General features: G+C 35.2%; 1 protein-coding gene across 10 annotated transcripts in view; it reads left to right on the top strand.

The window, feature by feature from the left end:
• Positions 1–24,536, top strand: part of BRAF (B-Raf proto-oncogene, serine/threonine kinase) — a 162,244-nt gene that overhangs the window by 62,274 nt on the left and 75,434 nt on the right. For 7 of the 10 annotated variants that reach the window (XR_011256767.1, XR_011256770.1, XR_011256769.1 and 4 more), the window contains exons 2-3: positions 3,389–3,490; positions 14,259–14,522. Coding sequence is in view for 5 of the 10 variants with exons in the window: in XM_069588568.1 (XP_069444669.1) it covers positions 3,389–3,490; positions 14,259–14,522 (366 nt within the window). In the remaining 5 variants the exon portion in view is untranslated. Of the gene's footprint in view, positions 1–3,388; positions 3,491–14,258; positions 14,523–16,890; positions 17,035–19,057; positions 19,087–24,536 lie in introns of all 10 variants that reach the window. The other 3 variants (XM_069588571.1, XM_069588569.1, XM_069588570.1) reach the window with 2 other exon arrangements.

Here is a 24,536-nt window from a genome sequence, read left to right as displayed (position 1 = left end):
TTTTAAGCCAAAACTCTATATCTACTGTTAACTTTGCAATATCTTATTCTACTTTTTAATGTATCATCAAAGTATTATCATCATCACGGTTTCTTTTTTCTCATTCTTTAGGAAAATCTGAAAGAGTTTGCTTGCTCAGACTCATTTTTTCTAATTATAACTGAGTGATCATAGTGATTTTTCTTCATTCTTTGGATATAAAATTACTTTTGTTTGGAAGTTAAGAAACCTGCCTTTCAGGCAGTTGTGGTTTGGCCCTGCATTATGTAAATCTTAGCATTTTCTACTGCCAGGAAGGAAAGGAATCAGTTTTAAGCAGCTCAGTCTCCTCATTTCTCACATGGTCTTTTCCCTCTCTAATTTTTTTTTTCTTTTCCCTTTCTCCCATTCTTTGAGTGAATGGTTCTCTACCCTAACTCCATGAGTTTTATCTGTGGAACTTTAAGGGGGAGAAGAAAAAAGAGAGACTGTAGGTAATAGAGTACTTAATTTCTTGGACTGTAAAGAATTACTGAACTAGGATTAATTTTTCTCTCTTATCCTATTCTGAAGAAAGCTTAAATCTTAGCTCCAGCACTACTTTGAATACTTGTAATGACTAAGACACCAAGATAAGTGATGAGGGAATAAAAGATTAATGAAACGTATTTCTGATTTCAAAGTAGCTAATAGACATGAAAAACATAATCAATTTTAGAATATCAAATTCTGATGATAAAGCAGTCCTGAGCTGGGTGGTCAGTGAACTCATCATAGAGGGAGTTTGTCATTTTCTGAGATGAAGAGACTGTAAGAAAACAGATTTTGAAACAGGACTTGGTAGATAGATATCCAGTTAACTTTTGAACATGTAAAGTTTGAACATTAAGTTATCTTAATAAGTATGTAGGAATGTACAGTAGGCACATGAAGAATAATACCATGGAGTTGAGAGAATAGAGCTGGATTTAAAAATTTAGACTTCATCAGTACATAGATAAAGTCACAAGATTAGATAAGATTAGTTGGGAAGTAAGTGTAGCTAGAGGAAAGACATCCTAATGCTTCCTGGGGATATGAGAAATTAGCCAAGGATTCATAAAGGAAAAATATTGTAATATCTGATTATAGAAAAAAACTAGAAACTTCTGTCATTTCTTCTCAAACTTTAATAAGGATCATTTTGTTAAAGTTCAGTAAGTTTGAAATGGGGCCTGAGATTCTGCTGCTCCTACAAACTTCCAGAATATTATGCTGCTGGTAGTCTATGAACCACGCTTTGAGTAGCAAGACTGTCTATGACTATAGAGACAAAGTAAAAAGAAGGAAAGACTGCAGCGTCTGTAGCAGAATAAGGATTAGTATCCAGAATAAAAGGCATCTATAAACTGAAAAGGAAAAAATAGAAGGGAGAAAGAGTATGGGTAGAGAATTTTTCATAAAGAAATTTAAATGGTCAATCAGCGTGAAGAATGCTCAACTTCCTGGGAAATACAAATTGAAACAAGAAGATCACGTTTCCCCCATTAAGATCAGGAAAAATTTTAAAGTCTGATAATATACACTGTTGGTAGGATTGTGGGGAAAGTGTGGACTGATACCCTAAAAAGGAGGTATCTTGGTACTTTTGTCCTTTTGGAAGACCATTTGCCATACCATTTGCACATTTTTAAATGTGCATATCCTTCAATCCAGGAATCCTGTGCCTCACTATCTAAAAGGAACTTCTAGACATTTCAGAGCCATTTTGAAACATTGTTTAAAGCTGGGAGAGGTGAAATCTCATGTCCTCCAGGAAGGAATTATTAAATAAACCAAGTGCCCTTGTACATTTAAAAATTTATCTCACATTTTTTCATTATAAATTTAAGTAATTTAAGTGGCCATGATTTCTAGAGTATATTTATGTTAAATACATTTTCAGTCACACCATAAAATTACAGATTTAAATCATTCAGTTTATAGAGAGTATCTGTAGACAGTATATACTATAGTGTAATTTGCAAAAAGCATGTTCTCACACCACTCAGATAAATTGGACTCATTTTTCACTAAGAAAAAAAAATAATCTGATTGCTTATTTATCTTTAACATGTAATATGTGCCTATACTATGAGCACTAGACTTCTGAATTCTCAGTTGGGTGGCTAGGTAAATGTTAAGGCTTGAAACCTTCCCAAGAATTTGTTTCACTGATAAAATAAGGTCTTGCTCTTAATATCCTCCCCCCCCTTTTTTGTCAAGGAATTTCCCTTCTTTTCTTGTTTGTTAGGTAGTTTGAAGTTTATCTAGCTCAGAAGAGTACATGTTAGTAGATGCACTTGAGATGGATAAGAATTTTGCCTTTATTTTACAAAGTGGAGAATTACAAAGTAGTGATTTTTAAAGGAGAGGAAGAAAGAAGAACTGGTTTTTAAGCAGATTAGTTAGGAAAAATACAAATAGACACTGGAAATGATTCTCCTAAAATCATTTGTATCCACCTAACCTTAAGTTACCTTTGAAGTTTGAAGCCGTTAAAATAAGCAGTGTCCTAACATTGTGAAATGAATATTGTCTTGTCTGAACTGATGATGTTGTGATACAGCCATTTAAAAGGTGTAAAATAGGACTGCCTTGGTGGTACAGTGGATTAGAATCCACCTGCCAGTGAAGGGGACGTGGGTTTGATCCCTGGTCCAGGAAGATTCCGCATGCCATGGAGCAGCTAAGCCCTTGCAGCACAGCTCCTGAGCCTGTGTGCCTGGAGTCGGTGTTCCGTGATGAAAAGCCACAGCAAGGAGAAGCCCACACGCCACAGTGAACAGTGGCCCTCCGCTCACCCCAGCTAGAGAAAGTCTGTGCATAGCAACGAAGTAAAAGAAAGAAATTAATTGATTAATTAAAACTGAAACTATATTAAAAGAACAAATACTTAAAAACACTAAAAAAAAAAATAAAAGCAAAATACATACATATTGACATGGAAAGAATTCTGAGGCATGTTGTTTGGTGAAGAGAGCAAATGTTGAGAATATTTTAACATGTAATATTTATATGTATTTGTCTATTTTATATATGTATGTATTTTTGTTTATTATTTGAGTAAAAAGAAGTTATGGAAGAATGTATACCAAACCATAAACAGGGCTTACCTTTTTGGCAGGACACCCAGAAATATGGGGAATGTGAAAAAGAGATTTTTATTGCTCGTTCCTGAATACTCATGTATTACTTAAATGTTTTATAATTGAGAAAATATTGTATTACTAATGTAAGAAAAAGTTTAAAATAAATCATCTCGAGATCACTAAGCTCTAAATTTCAAGGAACACTGACAGTTACAATAATACTTCAGCAGGAATATTAAGATATTTCTAATTCATATTCTAAATGATTTGTATTTAAATTCTTTTAAAATATTTTTTAGGTGTGGAATATCAAACAAATGATTAAGTTGACACAGGAGCATATAGAGGCCCTATTGGACAAATTTGGTGGGGAGCATAATCCACCATCAATATATCTGGAGGTAAGCTTTTGAGTGTCATATTTGTAGTAATTTTGAGGAAAAGAAAATGAACTTGTAAGACACATTTGTATTGGTAATATGAGTTATTTTAGAGAGTGGGATTAAAAATAGTTATGCAAAGAGAGAATTAGCTTTGTCTTTATTGTACTCTTTAAGGTTGTTTCACTTGTTACAATAAATATGTAGTATTTGGTAATTTGGAAAATAGCAAAACTAAAGAAGAAGTTGTAGTTAAACTTCAAAATATTACTCTGGTTTCAAAAAAGAAAAAATTATTGGAAAAAGAGAAAACATTCTTTTCTGGAGGCCAGAAAACTAGTTGCTATATTAGAAAATGGGAAGAATTTTACAGAATATCTTGTTTCCAGAACAAATCCCCCCAAGTAGGTTTTTGCTTCCTCATGGGTAAAATTTACAAAATCTGAGTATCTCAAGATTGCGTAACGTTACAGTTTAATAGAGCCTTGTAGCTTTTGTATCCAGTCTTGAACATCATTGTAAGCTTATAGATTAGTTATTGTTTTTAATCCTATTAGGTAGCAGTTACTGTAATAATCACAGGCATGCTTTCTTGGCATTAGTTTCCCTATGTAAGTCACTCAAGTTCCGCAGCAAGGAAGCTGTTACAGAGTCTAGGCAGTCAGGCTCCACAGCCCACTGCTTACCACTGCACTATATTGCCGGTCTCCATAAAAGCTAGCTCCAACTATAAGCACCAGTCATACTGGGAGATAACCCTAAATTACAGATGATCAGGTTACCATTTGCCTTCAAATGCCAGAGATTTTTTAGGCATGGATCGACAGACTCCTAAACCAAAATTCTAGTAATCTAATTACTTTTAAAGGGTAAGTTAAATCTTCAGTATTTCAAGAGAAAGTAAGTTTGTATATTTCTAAAATAACCTTGAAAGTTTGGAAATAACTGCTAATAAACTATTCTCTCTTTATATGGCTTATCACAGAGCACACTGCCAGTTAGTATCAGTGCTAGGACTGGAACTCATACCTCTGAATACTAGTCAGTATATTTTCTAATATCACATGCTCTCTGTTTTACTTTAGTGTGTGAGGAGAACAAGCAAAGGAGTCATAAGGAGGCAAATAGTCCTGGTGAAAATGGTGGTTGCTTGTTAGTCAGAATTAAACAACTTAACCAGCAGTTTTTCTGCCAACCATTTTTGTGTCAGGAAACTTTCCCCACCCTCAGATATAATACATTTGCATCAATAACATGGTTTCACTGTAGCAGGGATTCATTCGCCCCTCCACACACATACTCTTCAGGCTTTTTACTATTTGGATTATATCTAACTAGGACAGTATAGGGCTACCCAGGTGGCTCAGTGGTTAAGAACCTGCCCGTAGTGCAGGAGATGTGGGTTCCATCCCTGGGTTGGGAATATCCCCTGGAGAAGGAAATAGCCACTCACTCCAGTATTCTTGCCTGCAAAATCTCATGGACAGAAGAGTGGTGAACTACAGTCCATGGGGTCACAAAAAGTCAGACACAACCTAGCAGCTGAATGACAACAACAGAACAGTTTACAGCAGACTATACCTCATAGGTTGTATCATTAGCACATAGATTGTTACTGACAGGTACTAACATTACGCAGTTTCTCTATAGAAAGCAGTATAACATAGTGGTTGAGATGAACCATGGAGTTACACAGACCCTGTGTTTGAATTGTAGCTCTGCCTTAATTTCTGCAGACAGGTTACCTAACCTCCCTATACCCCACCTAACTGGTAAAACGAAAATATATCACGCATGGTAATTTAAAGACTAAATTTTGAGTTTATGATTATGAAGTAAGTGCTCTGTAAATCTTTTATTCATTTATTCAACAGGCAAGTATTGAGTGCCTGCTAACATTTGTACTTGTCTAGGCTCTGGGGATATGTATATTAAAAAAAGAATCCCCTTCTCCCAATCTCTGCCTTCAGATAGCTTATATTTTAATCAGGGGAGTGGTTTACAGAAACTAAATACATAAATAAGTTAAAGCATTGAACTTAACCACCATTTGATTTACTATGAAGAGGAGCCTGGCCGGAATTGAGAGTTTTCTTCCCTGAGGAAAGTTGACCAGGCCAAGCAAGGGAAAAGACTTGTGTGTCCTGATATTTGAAGGCCCTTAAGTGAGTAATCTACTGATTACCCACTGAGACCCACCATTCTCCTTTCTGTCTTGATGAATTTTGCTACTCTAGGAATGTCGTATAAGTGGAAATCTAACATATTTATCCTGTAACTGACTGATTTCACTTAGCATAATGTCTTCAAGCTTCATCCATGTTGAAGAATGTGTCAAAAGTTTCTTCCTATTTCAGGCTGAAAAATATTTCATTGTATGTATATATACCTGTATATAATATAATGTATATTATCCATTTATCTGTTGATGGCTACCATCAGTGGTTGGTTGTTTGCACCTTTTGGTTATTGTGAATAATACTGACTTTACTTTTTTGGGGTGTATATACCTGGAAGTGGAATTACTGAATTGTAAGATAATTCTATATTAAATTTTTAAAGGAGCTGCCGTTCTGTTTTCCATAAGCAGCTATGTTTTGCATTCCTATTAACAATCCTTTATATCTTTGCTAAGACTTATTTTCTGTATGTGTGTGTGTAAGAATAGTTGTCCTAATGAGTGTGAAGGGATATCTCATTGTGGAAATGCAGATCTCCAGCTTTGTTCTTTTTCAAGGTTGTTTTGACTATTTGTGATCCCTTGGATTTTCTCATGAATTTCAGGATGGTGTTTTTCTGTTTCTGCAAATACATTGGGATTTGGGTAGGAGTTGCATTGAATCTGTAGATTGCTTTGCGTAGTATTGACATCTTCAGGGTTCATAACTCTTAAATACAAATGAACAGTTAAGAATAACCAGATATTTGAAGAAAGCTTTTAACAGGAAAGATAATGGCAGAAATGGTCAAAAGGGACTCAGTGCAGAGAACAGAAAAAAATTTGAAAATCACTATAACGTCAAAGATAAGAGAAGATCCATAATCTCTTCTTGCTTCATGGTTGTATTAAAGAAGGAAAAGTATTAAAGAATAAGAAAGAGCTCTTGGAAATTAAAATAGTAAGAGTTAAAATAGTATAGTAGGGAATTTATATATGTGTGTATATCTGCACATGCATACAAACAGACAAATAAACACACGCTATATAGTTAAGGGCATCTTCCAGAAAGCAGAATAAAACAAAGATAGAAAATATTAAAGGAAAGATGGGAAAAATTAGAGAATAAATCTAGGAGGTCTGCAAAAACTAAACAACAGGCTGTCCAAACTTGTTTTTAATTTCTCCTCCCATAATGAGAAACATGGAGGTACATTATTCAAAGATTGGTTCTACAGCTCAAGGTTGTTACACACTGGCATAGATTGCTACCATCCTTTTGGTTTCCATCTGTAGCAGATCTGAAAATTGTACTGTTAACACAATACCTCAAGTCCAGAAGCAGGGATCACAGATACTCTGGTGTACTGAGCTATTTCATGGAGGAAAACCTTCCTCTCAAATCCCCTACAAGTCTTTACATCTCACCAACCAGAATGGGGTTACATAACTCCTAGACTAGTGACTCTGCTTCCATTTTCTGAAATAAGAAGCTAAAAAGTAAAAATTTTCCAGTGTTCACAGTCTGGCTTCAGATTAGTTTGTACACTGGCAGATAGGAGTTGTGCTCTAGTTATTTCATTACGTAGCATTTCCAAAGAAACCATTTTGATGTTTCCATAGAAAGTTAAATCTTTACCTATCCCCACATTTCTTCCTCATAGCAAAACAGAATGAAACCAGTTATATCACCATCAGAAATCCTCGTGACTTTCTCTTTTCTGTGTACTAATTTATTTAAAAGCAAGCTTTTAAGTTGTAGATTTTGTCCTGCTGGCATATAAATAATAATTAACACTCTATTGATTCCCTTGACGATAACTGCAGTGAAATGAGCTATTGTACTCTAAAAGGATTTCAGTTTTGTCTTTTCAGTCTTTGATTCCAATCTTTTCTTTTTACCATCACACAAAGAAAAGATATTTCCCCTAAAAGTTATTTCCCAGAATTTCTTGTTTTTGTCCCAATTCCTTTATTTTTACTCATCCGACAAATTATTTGAATGCCTTCTGTATGTAAGATATAATGCTGGATGCTTTTCTAGAAGTAGATTTCTGTTTCTGAACCTGATTTATTGGATTCCAGAAGTGGAAGAGTGGAGAAGGCAGTGGCACCCCACTCCAGTACTCTTGCCTGGAAAATCCCATGGACGGAGGAGCCTGGTGGGCTGCCATCCATGGGGTCGCACAGAGTCGGGCATGACTGAAGCAACTTGGCAGCAGCAGCAGAAATGAAGGGAATAAAGTATCTGGAATAACCCTCCAAGCTACCACCGAGTTTATGTGTATGCTCAGATCCCCTGCAGACAGACAGTAAAGCTCCTAACATTTATTGAGTGCTTGCTATGCCAGGAACTATTCCAAGCGTATAGTAGATCATTTAATCCTCAACCTGCCCTATGAGTTATGTTTAATACTCATTTCCATTTTATCGAAGAAGAGACTCAGGCAAAAAGGATTTTAATATTAGCATGACCAGCGTTAGACAACTAGTAAATGGGGTAGCCAAAGTTTGAAGCCAGACATTCTGAATTTAGAATGTGTTTTTTTAATGAGTCTTCTGTAACTGCTTACATTTTCCCCATGTGTATGTCTTCTTTATTTTTCTCTATCAGAACCTGTGCTCTTAATTGCTTTATCATTATTATTATGCGTCCAGCCTTTCTGATCTTTAGCCTGTGCAGAACCCAAGATAATGCAAAGACATTTATCGAAACAGATACTGTAGTGAAGATAATACTGGAAGCTAGGTGCTTCCTGTGGAATGCAGAACAGTTCATTAATTATCAGTTGTGGACAGTTTGAAAGATGTCGTTGTATCTTGTGAGATTAAGTTCAATAAGAATAAATATAATGAATTCTAATGATAAAAATTTTTTATTCCATTGTTTTTTCCTATTATGTTTTAATTAAGTAGGGCCTTAATTGTCTTCCCATTTTTAATTGAGAAATAATTCATGGACTGTGATTCACTTTTTTAAAGTATACAGTTGAGTAATTTATAGTACATGCATAAAATTGTACGGTCATCACCATCATATAATTCCAAAACATTTTTATCACCCCCAAAAGAAACCTTGTACCCCTTGGCAGTCATTCTCTCCAATCCCTATCAACCACTTAACCTAATTTTGAACATTTTGTGTGAATGAATTCAACCAAGTCGTAGCATGTACCGTTCATTCCTTTTTTGGCTAGTATTCTATCATGTGGATACATCACATTTTGTTTATCCATTAATCAACTGATGGACATTTAGCTTGTTACCACTTTTGGGCTTTCATGAGTAAAGCTGCTATGAACATTCATGTACAAGTTTTTATGGTAGACATTTTTTCAGTTCTTGTGGTTATGTACCTTGGGATGGAATTGCTGTGTCCTTTGGTTACTCTGTTTCAACTTTTTGAGGAACTACCAAACTGCTTTCCGAAGTGGCTGCACCATTTTACATTCCCACAAGCAATGTGTGAGGGTTCTAGTTTCTATAAATCATTGCCAACTTGTTAGTTTCCATTTATTATTATTGCCATCCTAGTAAGTGTGAATTGGCATCTCTTTATGATTCTGATTTGTAATTCATTAGTAACTAATGATGTTAAGCATCTTTTTCATGTGCTTATTAGCCATTTTTATATTTTCTAGGGGAAAATATCTATTCAGATCCTTTGCCCATTAAAAAAACTGGGTTGTCTTTTTATTGCTGAGTTGTAAGAGTTCTTTGTATACTCTGGGTGAGAAATCCTTGTTAGATTTGATTTGCAAATATTTTCTCCCGTTCTGTGAGATGTCTTTTTTTTTCCCCCACTCTTTTGATAGTGTCTTTTGAAGCACAAAAGCTTGAATTTAGATGAAGTTGAGTTCATGTATTTTTTCTTTGATTACTGTGTTTTGGTGTGTCATCTAAGAAACTATTGCCTAGTCCGGGGTCATGATGATTTACTTCTATTAATGTTTTCTTGTAAGAGTTTTTTAGTTTTAACTCTTAAAAAAAAAAAAATCTTTAAATGGAGGATAATTGCTTTAGAATGTTGTGTTGGTTTCTACCGTACAACAACGTGAATCAGCCGTAAATACATGTATCCCCTCCCTCATCCCTCACACCTTTGCCCATCCTGCCCCTCTAGGTCTTGCTCTTCCTAAGTGTATGATCCACTTTGAGTTAATCTTTGAGCATGATGTTAGGTAATAGCCCAGCTTCATTCTTCTGCATGCAGATATTCAGTTGTACTAGTAACATTGTCAAAAATCAATTAACCGTAAATGTAAGGCTTTTTTCCCCCTGGACTCTTAATTTGTTGTGTTATGTATATATCAGTACCGCATGTCTTGATTATTGTAGCTATGTAGTAACTTTTGAAATCAGGAAATGTAAATCTTCCAACTCGGTTCTTTTTCATGATTGTTTTAGTTATTCCAAGTCCTTTGTACTTCTTTGTGATTTTAAGATCAGCTTGTCCATTTCTGCAGAAAAGCCAACTGGGATTTTGATAAGGACTGCATTGAATCTGTGTATCAATGTGAGGAGTATTTTCATCTAAATAATACTGTGTTCTTTCCTCTACATTCTTTTGTTTTTTTAGTTCAAAAACTATACTTCAGTTTAAAAAAGAAGCCATTAAATGAACGAATGGATAAAAAAATAAATAACATGAGTTGTGCCCTCAAGTACCTTACAGTTTGGTAAAGTCATGTTGAGAACCTAGTCAAGTAGTACATTGGGTTAGAGAAAAAGTTCAGGTTTTTCTGTAGTGTCTTGTGGAAAAGTTTGAATGAACTAATTGACCAACCCAATAGTAGTAACAGTAATAATGATAAGAACTATTACTACTTATTACTACTAATAAAAGTATTGGGTTTTTGCTATGTGGTAGTCTCTGTAATAACTTTCTTTACTATTATTTATCTCACTTAATGCTCACAAAATTTTTTCACAAATGATTTTTTTAAACCATATAAAGAAAAGTGTGGTAATACTGTAAAGAAGGTGAAAAGAAAGTACTGAGTTTGGAGTTTATCAAGTAGAGCTTTGAATTGGACTTTGAAAAATGGGTAGGATTTTGATGAGAAAGAAGGGGATTTTGGAAAAGCTGCCTCTTGAAGAAATACCTGGTTTCTGCAACTTCTTGAAGCACCAAAGGAATTTCATTGATAGTAGTATTGATGCTTGAGATATATGTCTATGCAAGATGACCCACTCACATTTTCAGGGTAAGAAAACAAAGGAAAAGGGAAAGTTGGAAGATAAAAGAAAAAACGGAGATAGTGATGAACCAAGGCCTCCATAGTGGGGGACCTTAACCACCCAATACTAGAATTAAGAACAAAAAAAGGATGGGGGAAAAATGGGGAGAATTGCTCAGTCAGAGAAAGAAAAGGAAGCTTTTATTTGATGGCTTTGATCTTCAGAGTAAATTTGAACATAATGGTATTTTCTGAGTGAATTAAAGGTTGGGGAATGAAGTTAGGAGCCAGAGAATCATAGAAAAGGTTGGAGTAAATGTTGTGAGAAATGTAATATGAGTTAAAAATAAGTACAGATTTTCATGCAATAATGTAGAAGACTAATTTTCATGAATTGATAATGGAACTCAATGGCCTTGTTTTATTATTTTCTCCAGTAATATGTGGTAACCTGAGAGAAATAATGAATAATTGAATGATGGAATTTACCCAGAGTTGGTATTTAACAAGCATGTTGGTAAAAGAATTAAGAATTAACCAGATAGTCTAAGATGTTAACCAGTGGCATTGAAATAGTGAGTCATAAAGCATGGGAAGAAAATAGCAAAGAAATCTGAAAAACTTTAAGAGATTAATATTGACCATTAACCAGAGTGGTATGGTAGTGAGATTTAAGAAATTTAAGACAGTGGGATAAGTGTGTGTGCACAGGAGTGTGGGAGGTTCCTAACTGAGATCTTGTCATCATTTAGAACGCTTTTGTTAAAGAAGAATTTTATCTCTGAATCTTGTAGGTAGAGTAGAAATAAATGCCTTTGTAGATAAGAGGTTTAGAGAACTTTAAGACAGGAGTGTTATAAGAGTAATCACCATCCACACTGAATGCAGCAAGGATAATGGGGTGAAATGAGCCAAACAAGATACAAAACAAGGCAGGGAAGTAAGTACCTTGGTAGATTGCATCTGTGAGAATGGAGAGAGGTGGAATAAGTAACTGTTTTGTATTTAAGAAAGAGTTATTGATAAATGCAGTGGAATAATAGATTGTAATCCACAGTGGAGGGAATAATATATTTAAAAAATTAAGGCTAACGTTTTGATACAGAATTAATATTCTGAAAATTTGTTTACATTTATTACTTTTCCTAAGCTTTACTCTGCGTAGTAAATGTACCTGCTCAGATGATAATGAGATTATATGATCTATGCAAGGAGGAATTTTTGTCTCCTTAGGCTGTATGTATATAATCTTCAAAGGGTGGGAATTGTGTTGGTCTTTATTTTTGTGGTTTGAGCCCCAAGTAATACCAGGCACATGCATGCTCAGTATATATTTATTGAATGATTAAGTATCAATAAGTGGATCATATTTAAAAAAGATGTCCTTAAGTAATTAGCCCATGGAACTGAAAGCTAAATAGAAACATAGCTCAGTAGATTTTGGACTGATTTGACTATAACACACTGAAATGCTGTGAAACGTTTTGGGGTCAGCATTGGGCAACTATTGGATTGTAAAGGAGAGTGCTTTTTTGTGTACTTTAATTAAGCCCTTCAGTGGCTCATTTTAGTATTTTCCCTTCCCCCCTAAAAAAGTTATATGGTGAGATCAGACATCATGTGTGGTGGCCTATATTGAATTGAAACTTCTCCTTTATTCTCCTCTGAAAGTATTAGTCACTCAGTCATATCTGACTCTTTGTGACCCCATGGACTGTAGCCCACCAGGTTATTCTGTCCATGGAATTCTCCAGACAAGAATACTGGCGTGGATTGCCATTTCCTTCTCCATTAGTCTCCTCTACCTGTGATAATTCTTCCTTGCTTATAGAGTGAAGTTCAGGCTTCAAAGCATAGTATATACAGTCTCTCCAAGCTGTCCTTTACCCACTTTTCTAGTCTTATGATTTGTGTTCGTATTCTTCACTTAAATTACACGAACATCTATTGATCCCTTTAATATGTCCCAGATATTCTGTGACAATCAGCTATAATAGTCCATAGTTTTCCTCTGTCTTAAAATTTCTAACCTCCTTACTGTGTTAAAAATGTCTCCTGTACTACACAGCACTCTCTTCCCCCCACTTAACTCATCTATGTAAATGCTAACATTTTAAGCATCCCCCCTTCCTTACTCTTACCTTGTATCAAAAACATTCTTTCTCATATACAACAAAAATTAAAATGCAGCCATTTGCTTCTCTGCAGCCCAGTAATAAACTCTCTAGGTAATGGGAAATGGCTCTTTTAAAATTTTGTAGCCTTTTATAAATGTGTGTAGTGTCACATCTGCTTCAGGTGGTAGGGAGACGTGGTGGTGGATTACGGTGTGGAGGGGAGAAGGTGATTACCAGTGCAGTAAAGCACCATGGGCATATGCATTCGAATCCATTCTATCTCTTAATTTTCAATTATCATTCTATTTTCAAGATTCTTCCTGCTTTTAGAAAATGGTATCTTATGTGATCATTTGACCTTTCAGCTTTAGTAAAATGATAGTTCTAGAAACACCCTGATGGGTAATGGTCTCAAAATTTCTTGACTACAGGATGTAAACCACCTTTTCAAATAAAATTCTATTCTGTAAGCAGTGTTTGATGGGAAGGGGGAGGTCATAAGGTATCCATAGTGTGAAAAAGAAGATATTTTTAACTAATAACTGTTTCAGAAAAAAGGTCACAGTTATGCATCCTCTAATCCCTGTTGAGGAGACTTTGGTGGTTATGGTGAGATTTGGCACTGTGTACCTTTGCCTGCCTGCCAAATTGCTTTAGTCATGTCCGACTCTTTGCAAACCCATGGACTGTAGCCCAAACGGCTCCTTTGTCCATGGGATTCTCCAGGCAAGAATATTGGAGTTGGTTGCCATGCCCTCCTCCAGGGGATCTTCCTGACCCAGGGATTGAACCCACATTTCATGTCTCCTGCATTGGCAGGTAGGTTCTTTACCACTAGCACCACCTGGACTGTGTACCTTAGGCTTGTCTTTTTGACAGATCTCTCTTAACACCTCATCTCCTTTTCAGCCTCTCTCAGTTAGTTATAGAGAGACCGAGAGAGATGTGAAACCTTATATACCTATAACTTATCTAGAAAAAAATGCTTTGATGTAGTAGTTTATCTTATGTTAGATGTGTAGTTTGGAAGATAAATTGTGATTTGGCCAGAAAATAGCTAACACTAATTTTTTTAAATTAATACTCATGGCTGTTATGGACATCATACATGTATGTGTGTGTGTCAGTTTCTAGATGACTGTCGTATAACCAAAGATTTATCAATTTAAAGATAAAAGTACTAATTTATAATACTTCCAGTACTTATTTTGTAATTTGTAACACAAAATCCTGTTAGCTAGATTCGATTATAATCAAAAACTAAAATTTCCTATTTCCTTTTGTTACTGTCAGGAAAAAGTCCAGATTCAATGTAAGTCTACTTTATTTTATAGGCCTATGAAGAATACACCAGCAAGCTAGACGCCCTCCAACAAAGAGAACAACAGTTATTGGAATCCCTGGGGAATGGAACTGATTTTTCTGTTTCTAGCTCTGCATCAACGGACACCGTTACATCTTCTTCCTCTTCTAGCCTTTCAGTGCTGCCTTCATCTCTTTCAGTTTTTCAAAATCCCACAGATGTGTCACGGAGCAACCCCAAGTCACCACAAAAACCTATCGTTAGAGTCTTCCTGCCCAATAAACAGAGGACAGTGGTGAGTCAGCTTTTAATTCATCATAGCTTTTTCTTTGTATTTTTCAGAAAGACTAGTTGTGGAAAATGAAATGTGATACCCAGTGGTCATGCGAATGGAAGCATCCATTTAAGCAAGAATGGAAAAGACGTAGTTATTTGGTGCCAAAGTCTATGTTCCTTAAGTGGAACAAATTGCATTGTCTTTGGTATCACTTGTATACCTGTCTGCCAAGCTTGAACTACATTCATGTCTGAGTATTAGTCTAGAATCAGAATTTTGAGACTTAAGCTTGTTTGTTGTCTAACATATGTCAGGTAAGATTTGTTCTTTGCCATAGAGAAATCCCTATTCGGATTTATTATCAAATGTTGGATTCTTAGTGTGCTTGACATTTTTCTCTTGTTTATATAAGTTTTGATTGTTGATCATTATATCATCATTGGAATACAGAACTCTGTAAATAACCTTTAAAGCAGGGAAATCTGCAGGATAATTATAGATGGTCTGTAATCTCAAGTGCAACAAGTACTGCCAGTGGACATAACTGAATGGAAAAACGCACCTACCTGCATCACTAATTTTTTATAATGTATATGGTTATTTTGATATTAATAAAAAAACATTTCATTACCGAATACAATTGAAGCCAAAGTAGTCTTTTAATTTTTCCCCTCAGATAGCATTAGTAATGCTTCACAGACAATGTTTGCTGACTTACTTATGCTATAGTGGCCTCCAGTGGGGTCAATTTGTTACTGGGTGAAACAGAGGTATATGAATGTCATTATGTGGAGACACAAGACTAGGCCTTCAGCCTGTGCCACAAAGGTAGTTGAAACTTATATCCTCACATAATCTGAACCTTTGAAAAGCTTTACCTTCAATAAAAGGGTGAATTAGAAGAAAACCTGTTCACCAGCATATATAAATAACAGTGAAACTTTTCTGTCTTTGCCAGGGCCCCAGATAAATGTTAAAGTTTCCCTTGTGAATTCTTAACTGTAGATCTGTTCTTGCCATAGTGTGGGGTTCATCATTATGTTACCTGCATTATTCAGGAATTCTCAACCCAAGAAATGAAATTTAAAAAAAGGTTCTGGAATAGTAATAGCACTCAGGCACTGGGCAGAAACAAATGTAAATCCCTCCCTTAGCCCATATAGATCTTATGGAATTCATATACACAATACCTCAATGACAAGGTCAAAATCCCAAGTTATAGTATTCGAGGAGAAATAGTCTGTCATTAGTGAGTTAGAAGACTTAATAGCAGCAAGGTTAGATTCCTAAGAAAGAACCAAATAGAATTTCTAGGTGGCCTTAAAATTTAAAGTGGATGACACTTACCATCTCTGAAGTATTATTGCTAAAAATAATTGTGTCGAATGTTAAGCTTCTAGTCCTTCCACTTTATAAGAAGGACAAGAAGTAAAGGGAAAAGTTAAGCACCGTGAGAAGCAGACACATTCGAAAGATGGACATTCCATAAGACAGCCTGGACTCTCAATTAATGGAGAATAAAACGTTGGAGATTATTCTACACTAAATAGACCAAACAAACCAAATAGACCAAACAATAGACAAAACAACCAAGTGCATTGTGTAATCCTGGTTTGGGACTAGGGTGAGATAGAGCTGTAGAAGTCCTTCTTGAGATGGGATATGTCAAATATTGGTTGATTGTAGTATGTTTTTATGGAATTATTAGTTTCCTTAAGTGTGATAATAGAGATAATATTATGTAGGAGGATATCTTTATTCTTAGGAAATATATGCTTAAATGTTTAGGGGTAAATTGTTATGATGCCTGCAACCTCTCTCACCTCTTTTTTAAAAATAAAACTTGCATATAGTAAAGTGTACAAATCTCAAGTGTACAGCTCAGTGACCTTCCACATGTGTAACTGCCATGCAAATAAAGATTATAGAACATTTCTAATGTTGAGGGTGTACTCTTGTGCTCCCTCAATTGAGTACCCACCTTTATCAATAAATTTAGAACTTACTTTAAAATGGTATGATGGAAAACAAAATATTAAAGAGAGAAAACAAATATGGAGAAGTAATTATCAAGCTGGTTACAGCATATTACAGACCTAGTGTTAATATGCTGTATAGAAATAAAAATATTTATTTTTAAAAACTCAATGGGTTAGTTTAAAAGTAGATTGAATTCACCTGAAGGAGAATTGGTGACCTCTGGAAAACAAGAGAGAGTTAAAAGAAAATATGAGAGGTTAATAGGTATGAAGGATGGATTGAATAGTTTCGTCATATGCCTCAAAGCAGAAAATGAGAACAGAATAAAGTAATGGGTTTCCTGATGGCTTGGTGGTAAAGAATCCACCTGCCAATGTGGGAGACATGAGTTTGATCCTTGTTTCAGGAAGATCGCAAATGCTGCGGAACAGCTAACCCTGTGCACCACAGCTGTTGAACCTGTGCTCCAGAGCCCAGGAACCCCAACTGCCCTAGAGCCCATACTCCACGGCAAGAGAAGGCACCTCAATGAGAAGCCTGCCCACTGCAAGTAAAGAGTAGCCCCAGCTCACCACTAGAGAAAAGCCTGTGCAGCAACAGCCATAAAGAAATAAATAGATATTTTTTTAAACAGAAAAAGAATAGAGCAAAATTCAAAAAATGATGGCTAACCTTCATTAAAGACACAAATTAAGGATTTGAGACACATAAGCTTTAAGTTGTTTAAGTAAATTTGAATTCATTCTTATTAGATGTGACAAAATGAAAGAATATTGTTCTAAAAGCACTTAGGAAAATTACCTATAAAGAATCCAATTAAATTATCAAAAAATTTCTTTATAGCAGCTATAGAAGCCAGAAGACAGTAGAATAATATACTCAAAAAGTGCTGAGTGATGCTGTAAGTTGCTTAGCGAACGTATGAGTTTAACTTATTGGTACACTATGAGTCAGGGCACAGTAAAGCCTTTCCAGGTGAGGAGTTTACTTTTCCCAAGCTCTACCCAAAGGGACTACTTGGAAATGACTTAGGGAGAAAACTGAACACAGAGGAAGGAATGAAAAGTAAGAATTAAATGTAAAAATGTAAACATTCTAAAGTAAGAATTACATGTAAAAAATTGAACACAGAGGAAGGAATGAAAAGTAAGAGTTAAATGTAAAGCTAGTTTGTACAAGAAAACACAGAGGAAAATATTTTGTGACCTGGAATTTGGTAATAGTTTCTAAAATATGACACCAAAACACAATCCCTAATGAACACATTGATAAGTTGTACTTTATCAAAATTAAAAACTTCCCCTCTCCTAAAGACTATATTAAGAGAATAAAGAGACAAACCACAGACTAGTAGATAATCTTTGCAAAATATATATATATATGATCAAAGACATGTATTCAGAATATATAAAGAACTCTTAGAACTCAACAGTAAGGAAACAATTAAGTGGACAAAAGATTTGAATAGATACTTCAAAGAAGATATGTGGATGGCAAATAAACACAAAAGAAGATGCTCAACATCATGGGTCATTAGGAAAAAGCTGGTTAAAGGCACAAGATACCACCACATACCTATTAGAATGACTAAAACGAAAGAGTGGCCTTGCCAACTATTGGTGAGGATATGGAATGGAATAACTGAATTTTCATACACTGGTGATAAGAATGTGTAATGGTATAACCACTTTTGAAAGCAATTTGAAGATTAACTTAATGTTTTAAAGTCTTTTAGCTTTAAAGTCTCAATAGCTTTTTTTTTTTTTTTTTGGCAAAAATAAAAAAATCCACCCTGAAATTCATATGGAATCTCAAGGAATCCTGAATACTCAAACAACTTTGAATACTAACAAAATTGGAGGTCTCACACTTCCTGATACTAAAACTTATTATAAATTAATAAGTAAATTATTTTGGTACTAATATAGACAGACCAGTGAAACAAATGGATTACTTTTAAATTACTTCTTTTTGATTATAGCCTTCCTATTGAGTATGAAGTGGGACTTTGTTGTGATTTTGACATACTTTTCTCTGTTGGCTGATGATATCAACTGGCTTTTCTATATCTTTCGTGGAGAAAGTACTTTTATAAATAGTTTTGCATGACGTGTGCAAAACTGGGCATTACCCAAATGGTTAAATAAGTTTGGTATATCTGTCTAATGAAATACTACTTAGTAGAAAGAAGTATTACTAGTACACACAGTAGCATAGATGAGTCTGAAAGTAATTACGTCAAGTGAAAATAGCCAGACAAAAATGACTATATACTTTATAATTCTGTTATAAAAGTCTAGAGGAAATTCCCTGGTGGTTCAGTGGTTATGACTTGGCACTTTGACTGTCACGGCCCCGGGGTTCAGTCCCTGGTCAGGGAACTAAGATCCCACAAGGTATGTGGTGTGGCCAGAAATAGATTTGTAGCTAGATAAAGCAGTTACAGAAGATTTGAACAACATAGTTATCAATTTTATGTAATAGACCTGTAAACCTTGTACTAATCAATGAAAGAACACACGTTCTTTTCAAGAATGTATGGGACACTGAAAATTTTTTTTACTGCATTTTAGGCAAAAAAGGGAATCTTCACAAACGCAAGGTATGTTTTTTGAGCATAATGTAATTAAAGTAGAAATTAGTAACAATAATGGGAAACCACATTTTTAGAGATTTGAAGACATTTCTGAATGTCATATGTCAGAGAAAAAATACGAAAAAAATCCTAGTCCTATGTAAATTTTATTCTTCTGTAAAAAAGTGAAGGAGAACATTTCCTAACTCATTTATAGAATTTGTGTACCTTCGTTCTAAAACCAAAGATCATTTGATAAAGAAAAACTAAAGGTTAATCTAAGAACAGATTTGCAAAAATCTTTAATGAAATACTGGTTAACTGAATCTAACAATGTATATATTTTTTAAAAATAATTCTTCTAGGAGTGCAACAATTATTTAAAAAAATTAGTGCAGCTCTGGGATTTCCCTGATGATATAGTGGTTAGGACTCCATGCTTCCACTGCACAGGGCATGAGTTCAGTCCCTGGTTGGGGAATAACATCCCACATGTGTGTGGTATGCCCTGCTCCAAAACAATCAGTGCATTAGCAGATTAAAGGAATAACAGTGTATGGATATCTGTAAATACAGTAAACAAGACATTTGATGTATTGAAAACTTTTTTGTAACAAGAAAGAAAGAAAAAAACTCTGTAAACTTGAAATAAAAGACAACTTTTTTGATAAAGGGTATCTATCAAGTATGTCTAAAGGATTCTGCATTCTCTTTAAGATTGGAAACAAGCAAGACAAATCTACTTAGGGAGTTGAATATTCCAGCCAATCTCGATCAAGACAAAGAAATAAAAAACATAAATATTCAAAAGAAAGAAACAAAACTTATTTTTAGCAACTAATTTGTCTACATAGAAAATCTAAATTATTATAATAAACTGCAGTTAATAATTAGAACATGCAATTTTATTTTAAAAACGATATCATTGACAAAATAATTTTTAAATGTTTAAGGCTTTTATAAAGAAATTTGTACAATTTTATTGAAAGACATTTGTAGAGAGTAAAGAAATCAAAAGTTAATTTGTTCTTGATAATCTTCCTAAATATACTTCTCACCCAAATTAATAAAAATTATGTGCAGTTTCTGCAGAATTCTAGGGGGATCTCATCCCATCCTTACTACCTTATCTGAAAAGTTGATTCTGAAATTTATATGGAAAACCAAAGAGCTACCCTAGAGGCCTCTTCTAGGGACTGACCTCTTTTAGTGTACTGCTGCTGCTGCTACTGCTGCTGAGTCGCTTCAGTCGTGTCTGACTCTGTGCGACCCCATAGACGGCAGCCCACCAGGCTCCCCCGTCCCTGGGATTCTCCAGGCAAGAACACTGGAGTGGGTTGCCATTTCCTTCTCCAATGCATGAAAGTGAAAAGTGAAAGTGAAGTCGTGTCCTACTGTTAGCAACCCCATGGACTGCAGCCCACTAGGGATTTTCCAGGCAAGAGTACTGGAGTGGGTTGCCATTGCCTTCTCCGCTTTTAGTGTGAAGAAGTGTTTATTAAGTGTTTATTTGAAGTTTGGTTCTAATTAAAGACAAGTAAGAATAAAGAACCAAACTTCAGGTAAACACTTTTAGTGTAGAGAAGTGTTTATTTGAAGTTTGGTTCTGTATTCTTGTCTTTTATTGTATTAAAATTCACATGAAATGCATGTGAAACTTCTTTTCTAAATGTTACAGTGATTGTCTCATGATGGTATTAGAGGGATTTATTCTTCCTTTTCAGAATTTTTTTTTTTATGACAAGAGTGGGTATTGTCCCCACTTTATTTTATTTTATTTTTTAGTTTTTTTTTTTAAATTTTAAAATCTTTAATTCTTACATGTGTTCCCAAACATGCACCCGCCCTCCCACCTCCCTCCCCATAACATCTCTGTGGGCTAACAAATATGTTTACTTTAAAATTTCAAAACTGTAATTTCTTTAAAAGTAATTTAGAGATTTTGTAAGATACTCTGTATCAAAATGAATGTGTATTCATTATTTCTAAAAATGAAAAAAGTATAAACAAGGTAAGTGTACCTTGGTACAGAACTGCTTAAGACTATCCAGGTCATGGATTAGATACAGTGACTAAAAACAATAAATGTGTGCGTCCTTTGAGATAGTTTTGAATCATATATAAAAACCTCTTAATTGCAATTATCTGGAGGATGGAGACATTGCTGGGGGCAGGAGAAAGGGACTAATCTTTTTGCCTTATACTTACCCCCTTCTTTCACATAATGCCAAGCTACTTGTTTTATTATGGTCAAGATTATTGTTTAGAATTATCATATCTGATTTATTAACTATTTCATTATGGATAATTAAATGTTGCAAAATACATTTAAATACACATATCCTGAAATGTGGTGGGACTATTTTAATGTTAGGGACTTAAGTATTGGGTCATGGGGTATGCCCACTTAAAACTTCATAAAATGTACATTTTATGCAGAAAAATTTTACTGGTTTATATTCTCTCTAGTGTATAAGAAAAGACTTCCTTTTCCCACAAGACCCTGGTCAACATTGAGTGTTAATGAAATTTAGATGTTACTGCCTTCCAATGCAGGAAATGCAGGTTCTATCCCTGGGTTGGGAAGATCTCCTGGAGAAGGAAGTGGCAAACCACCCTGGTATTCTTGTCTGGGAAATCCCATGGATAGAGGAGCTTGGTGGGCTACGAAAGAGTTGGATATGACTTAGCAGTTAAACAGCCGATCTAATAGAATTTCAAGTATATTAGACATGAGATACCCTCATTCATATATATTTTTCAATGTGTTGTGTTAACAACAATAAGTTAATAAAAAAAACTCAATTTTCCTGAAATGTGGCTTTTTCTAAGCTGACTTTCTTGATCATGTAGTTTAAAAGACACAATTTGCTTATTTTTTTTAATAGGTTTACTAAAATATAATTTATAGACATACAGTTTACTTATTTAAACTATACAGTTTTAGTCTATTCACAGTTATGCAACTGTCAGCACTAATTTTAGAACGTTTTCATCACTCTGAAAAAGAAGCTGTGTACCCCTTAGCAGCCACTCACCATTTCTCCCCAGTCTTCCCAGTCCTAGCCAACCACTTACTTCCTTTCTGCCTCTCTAGATTTGCCTGTTCTGTACATTTCTTTCCATGTAAATGGTGTCATAGAATATGTGGTCTTCTGTGACTGGCTTCTTTTGCTTAGCATAATGTTTCCATGGCTCATCCATATTATAGCATGTCAGTGTTCATGCGTTTTTATGGTTAAATAATATTCTGTGTGTATATCAAACCACATTTTATTTAGCCATTATGAATTTTGTTTTCACCTTTGGCTATAGGAATAATGCTATGAATATTCATGTCCAAGTTTCTTTGTGGACATATGTCTTTGTTTTTCTTGGATATATTTTCCTTTGCAGATATTCAGATGATTACATTGACTTTAGATCTTTGTTAAGGTAGGATGCTAGTTTTGAACTAAGATCATGGCTTAATCAAGGACACTTAATTTTGGAATTTGGAAAAGAGGCATTAACTTGGTTCTTCTGAAAATATCTTTTTAGTCTTTTCCATCTATAAAAATTGAAACAATGCTCCCCTACACCTTTACCATTGTTGTTTAGTCACTAAGTTGTGTCAGACTCCTTTGCAACACCACGGACTATAGCCCGCCAGGCTCCACCGTCCATGGATTTTCTAGGCAAGAATACTGGAGTGGGATGCCATTTCCTCCAGAAGATCTTCCTGACCCTGGGATCAAACCCGCATCTCCTGCATTGACAGGAAAGTTGTTTACCACAGAGCCACCTGGGGAGCCCACCCGTTTTCCTTTGTGAATAGGTAATTCTTTCATGTGGTATTTTTATCAAGGAATCTTGTTTCTGCCCCTATCCCTATACACCCAGATTCCCCTGCATCTTTTAGGTAACTTTTTATTTGGGGCAGTGGGGGTGTGTGTGCTGCGTTTCTAAAGATGTAGCAAGAAGAAAATATAAAAATATATTCTTATTTTCCCACTCCTCTTCATACAACACATCATATTGTATATGTCATTCTGTATTTTGCTTTTAATGTTTTGCTATGTTTTTAATGTTTAATGTTTTGCTTTTAATGTTTATGTGAGCCAGCCGTATAGCTATAGATTCCATTGTACAGATGTACTATAGTTTGCCAGTTATGTTATAATATACTAAAAGTAGGCTTGCTTGATCAAAGAGAAATATACATTTGTAATTTTGATAAGATACTTTGAAATTTTGCTTCATAGATTTTGCTTAATTTTGCACTGCTACCAGCACTACAAAATTCAGAAAACTTAAGATCATGGCATCTGGTCCCATCACTTCATGGGAAATAGATGGGGAAACAGTGGAAACAGTGGCAGACTTTATTTGGGGGGGGCTCCAAAATGACTGCAGATGGTGACTGCAGCCATGAAATTAAAAGACGCTTACTCCTTGGAAGAAAAGTTATGACCAACCTAGATAGCATATTGAAAAGCAGAGACATTACTTTGCCAACAAAGGTCCGTCTAGTCAAGGCTATGGTTTTTCCAGTAGTCATGTATGGATGTGAGAGTTGGACTGTAAAGAAAGCTAAGCACCAAAGAATTGTTGCTTTTGAAGTGTGGTGTTGGAGAAGACTCTTGAGAGTCCCTTGGACTGTAAGGAGATCCAACCAGTCCATCCTAAACAAAATCAGTCCTGAATATTCATCGGAAGGACTGATGGTGAAACTCCAATAATTTGGCTACCTGATGCGAAGAACTGGCTCATTTGAAGAAACCCTGATGCTGGGAATGATTGAAGGCGGGAGGAGAAGGGGATGACAGAGGATGAGATGGTTGGATGGTATCACCGACTCAACCAACATCAGTTTGAGTAAACTCTGGGAGTTGGTGATGGACAGGGAGGCCTGGCGTGCTGCAGTCCATGGGGTTACAAAGAGTTGGACACGACTGAGCGACTGAACTGACCAGCACTATATGAGATGCCTGTTTACTATGGCCTCTCCAGCAGAATATGTTGTCAGACTTTTGTATTTTTGCCAGTTTGATAAAGTGAAAAAATATTTTGGCAAGTTTGAGTTTGGTTTTCTCTGAGGTTGAACACTTTTTCATAATTCTGAATCTCATTTATAATTTGTTTCCCTGAACTCTTTTTTTTTTTGCCCATTTTTCTGTTGGATTGGTCTTAATCTCAATTTTTCAGGAGCTCCTTATGCACCATGAAGTTTATTTTCCTGTTACATAAGTAGCAAATATTTTTCCCAGTTTGTATTTGCCTTTTGACTTTGCGTATATAGTCATTTTCCCAGTATTTGTAGGGGATTTGTTCCAGGACCCCATAACACAGCCCCTACAAATATTGGGGGATGACTATATAAGGATACCAAAATCCTTAGATGCCTAAGTCCCTTATATAAAATGGCATAGTGTTAATATTTGCATGTAACCTGTGCACATCCTCCTGTATACTTTAAATCATCTCTAGATTACTTA

Source organism: Ovis canadensis, chromosome 4 (assembly GCF_042477335.2).
Source record: "Ovis canadensis isolate MfBH-ARS-UI-01 breed Bighorn chromosome 4, ARS-UI_OviCan_v2, whole genome shotgun sequence".
NCBI classification, from domain to species: Eukaryota; Metazoa; Chordata; class Mammalia; order Artiodactyla; family Bovidae; genus Ovis; species Ovis canadensis.
Note: the sequence above shows the minus strand (reverse complement) of the source record. Positions and strands in the feature narration are given on the sequence as shown.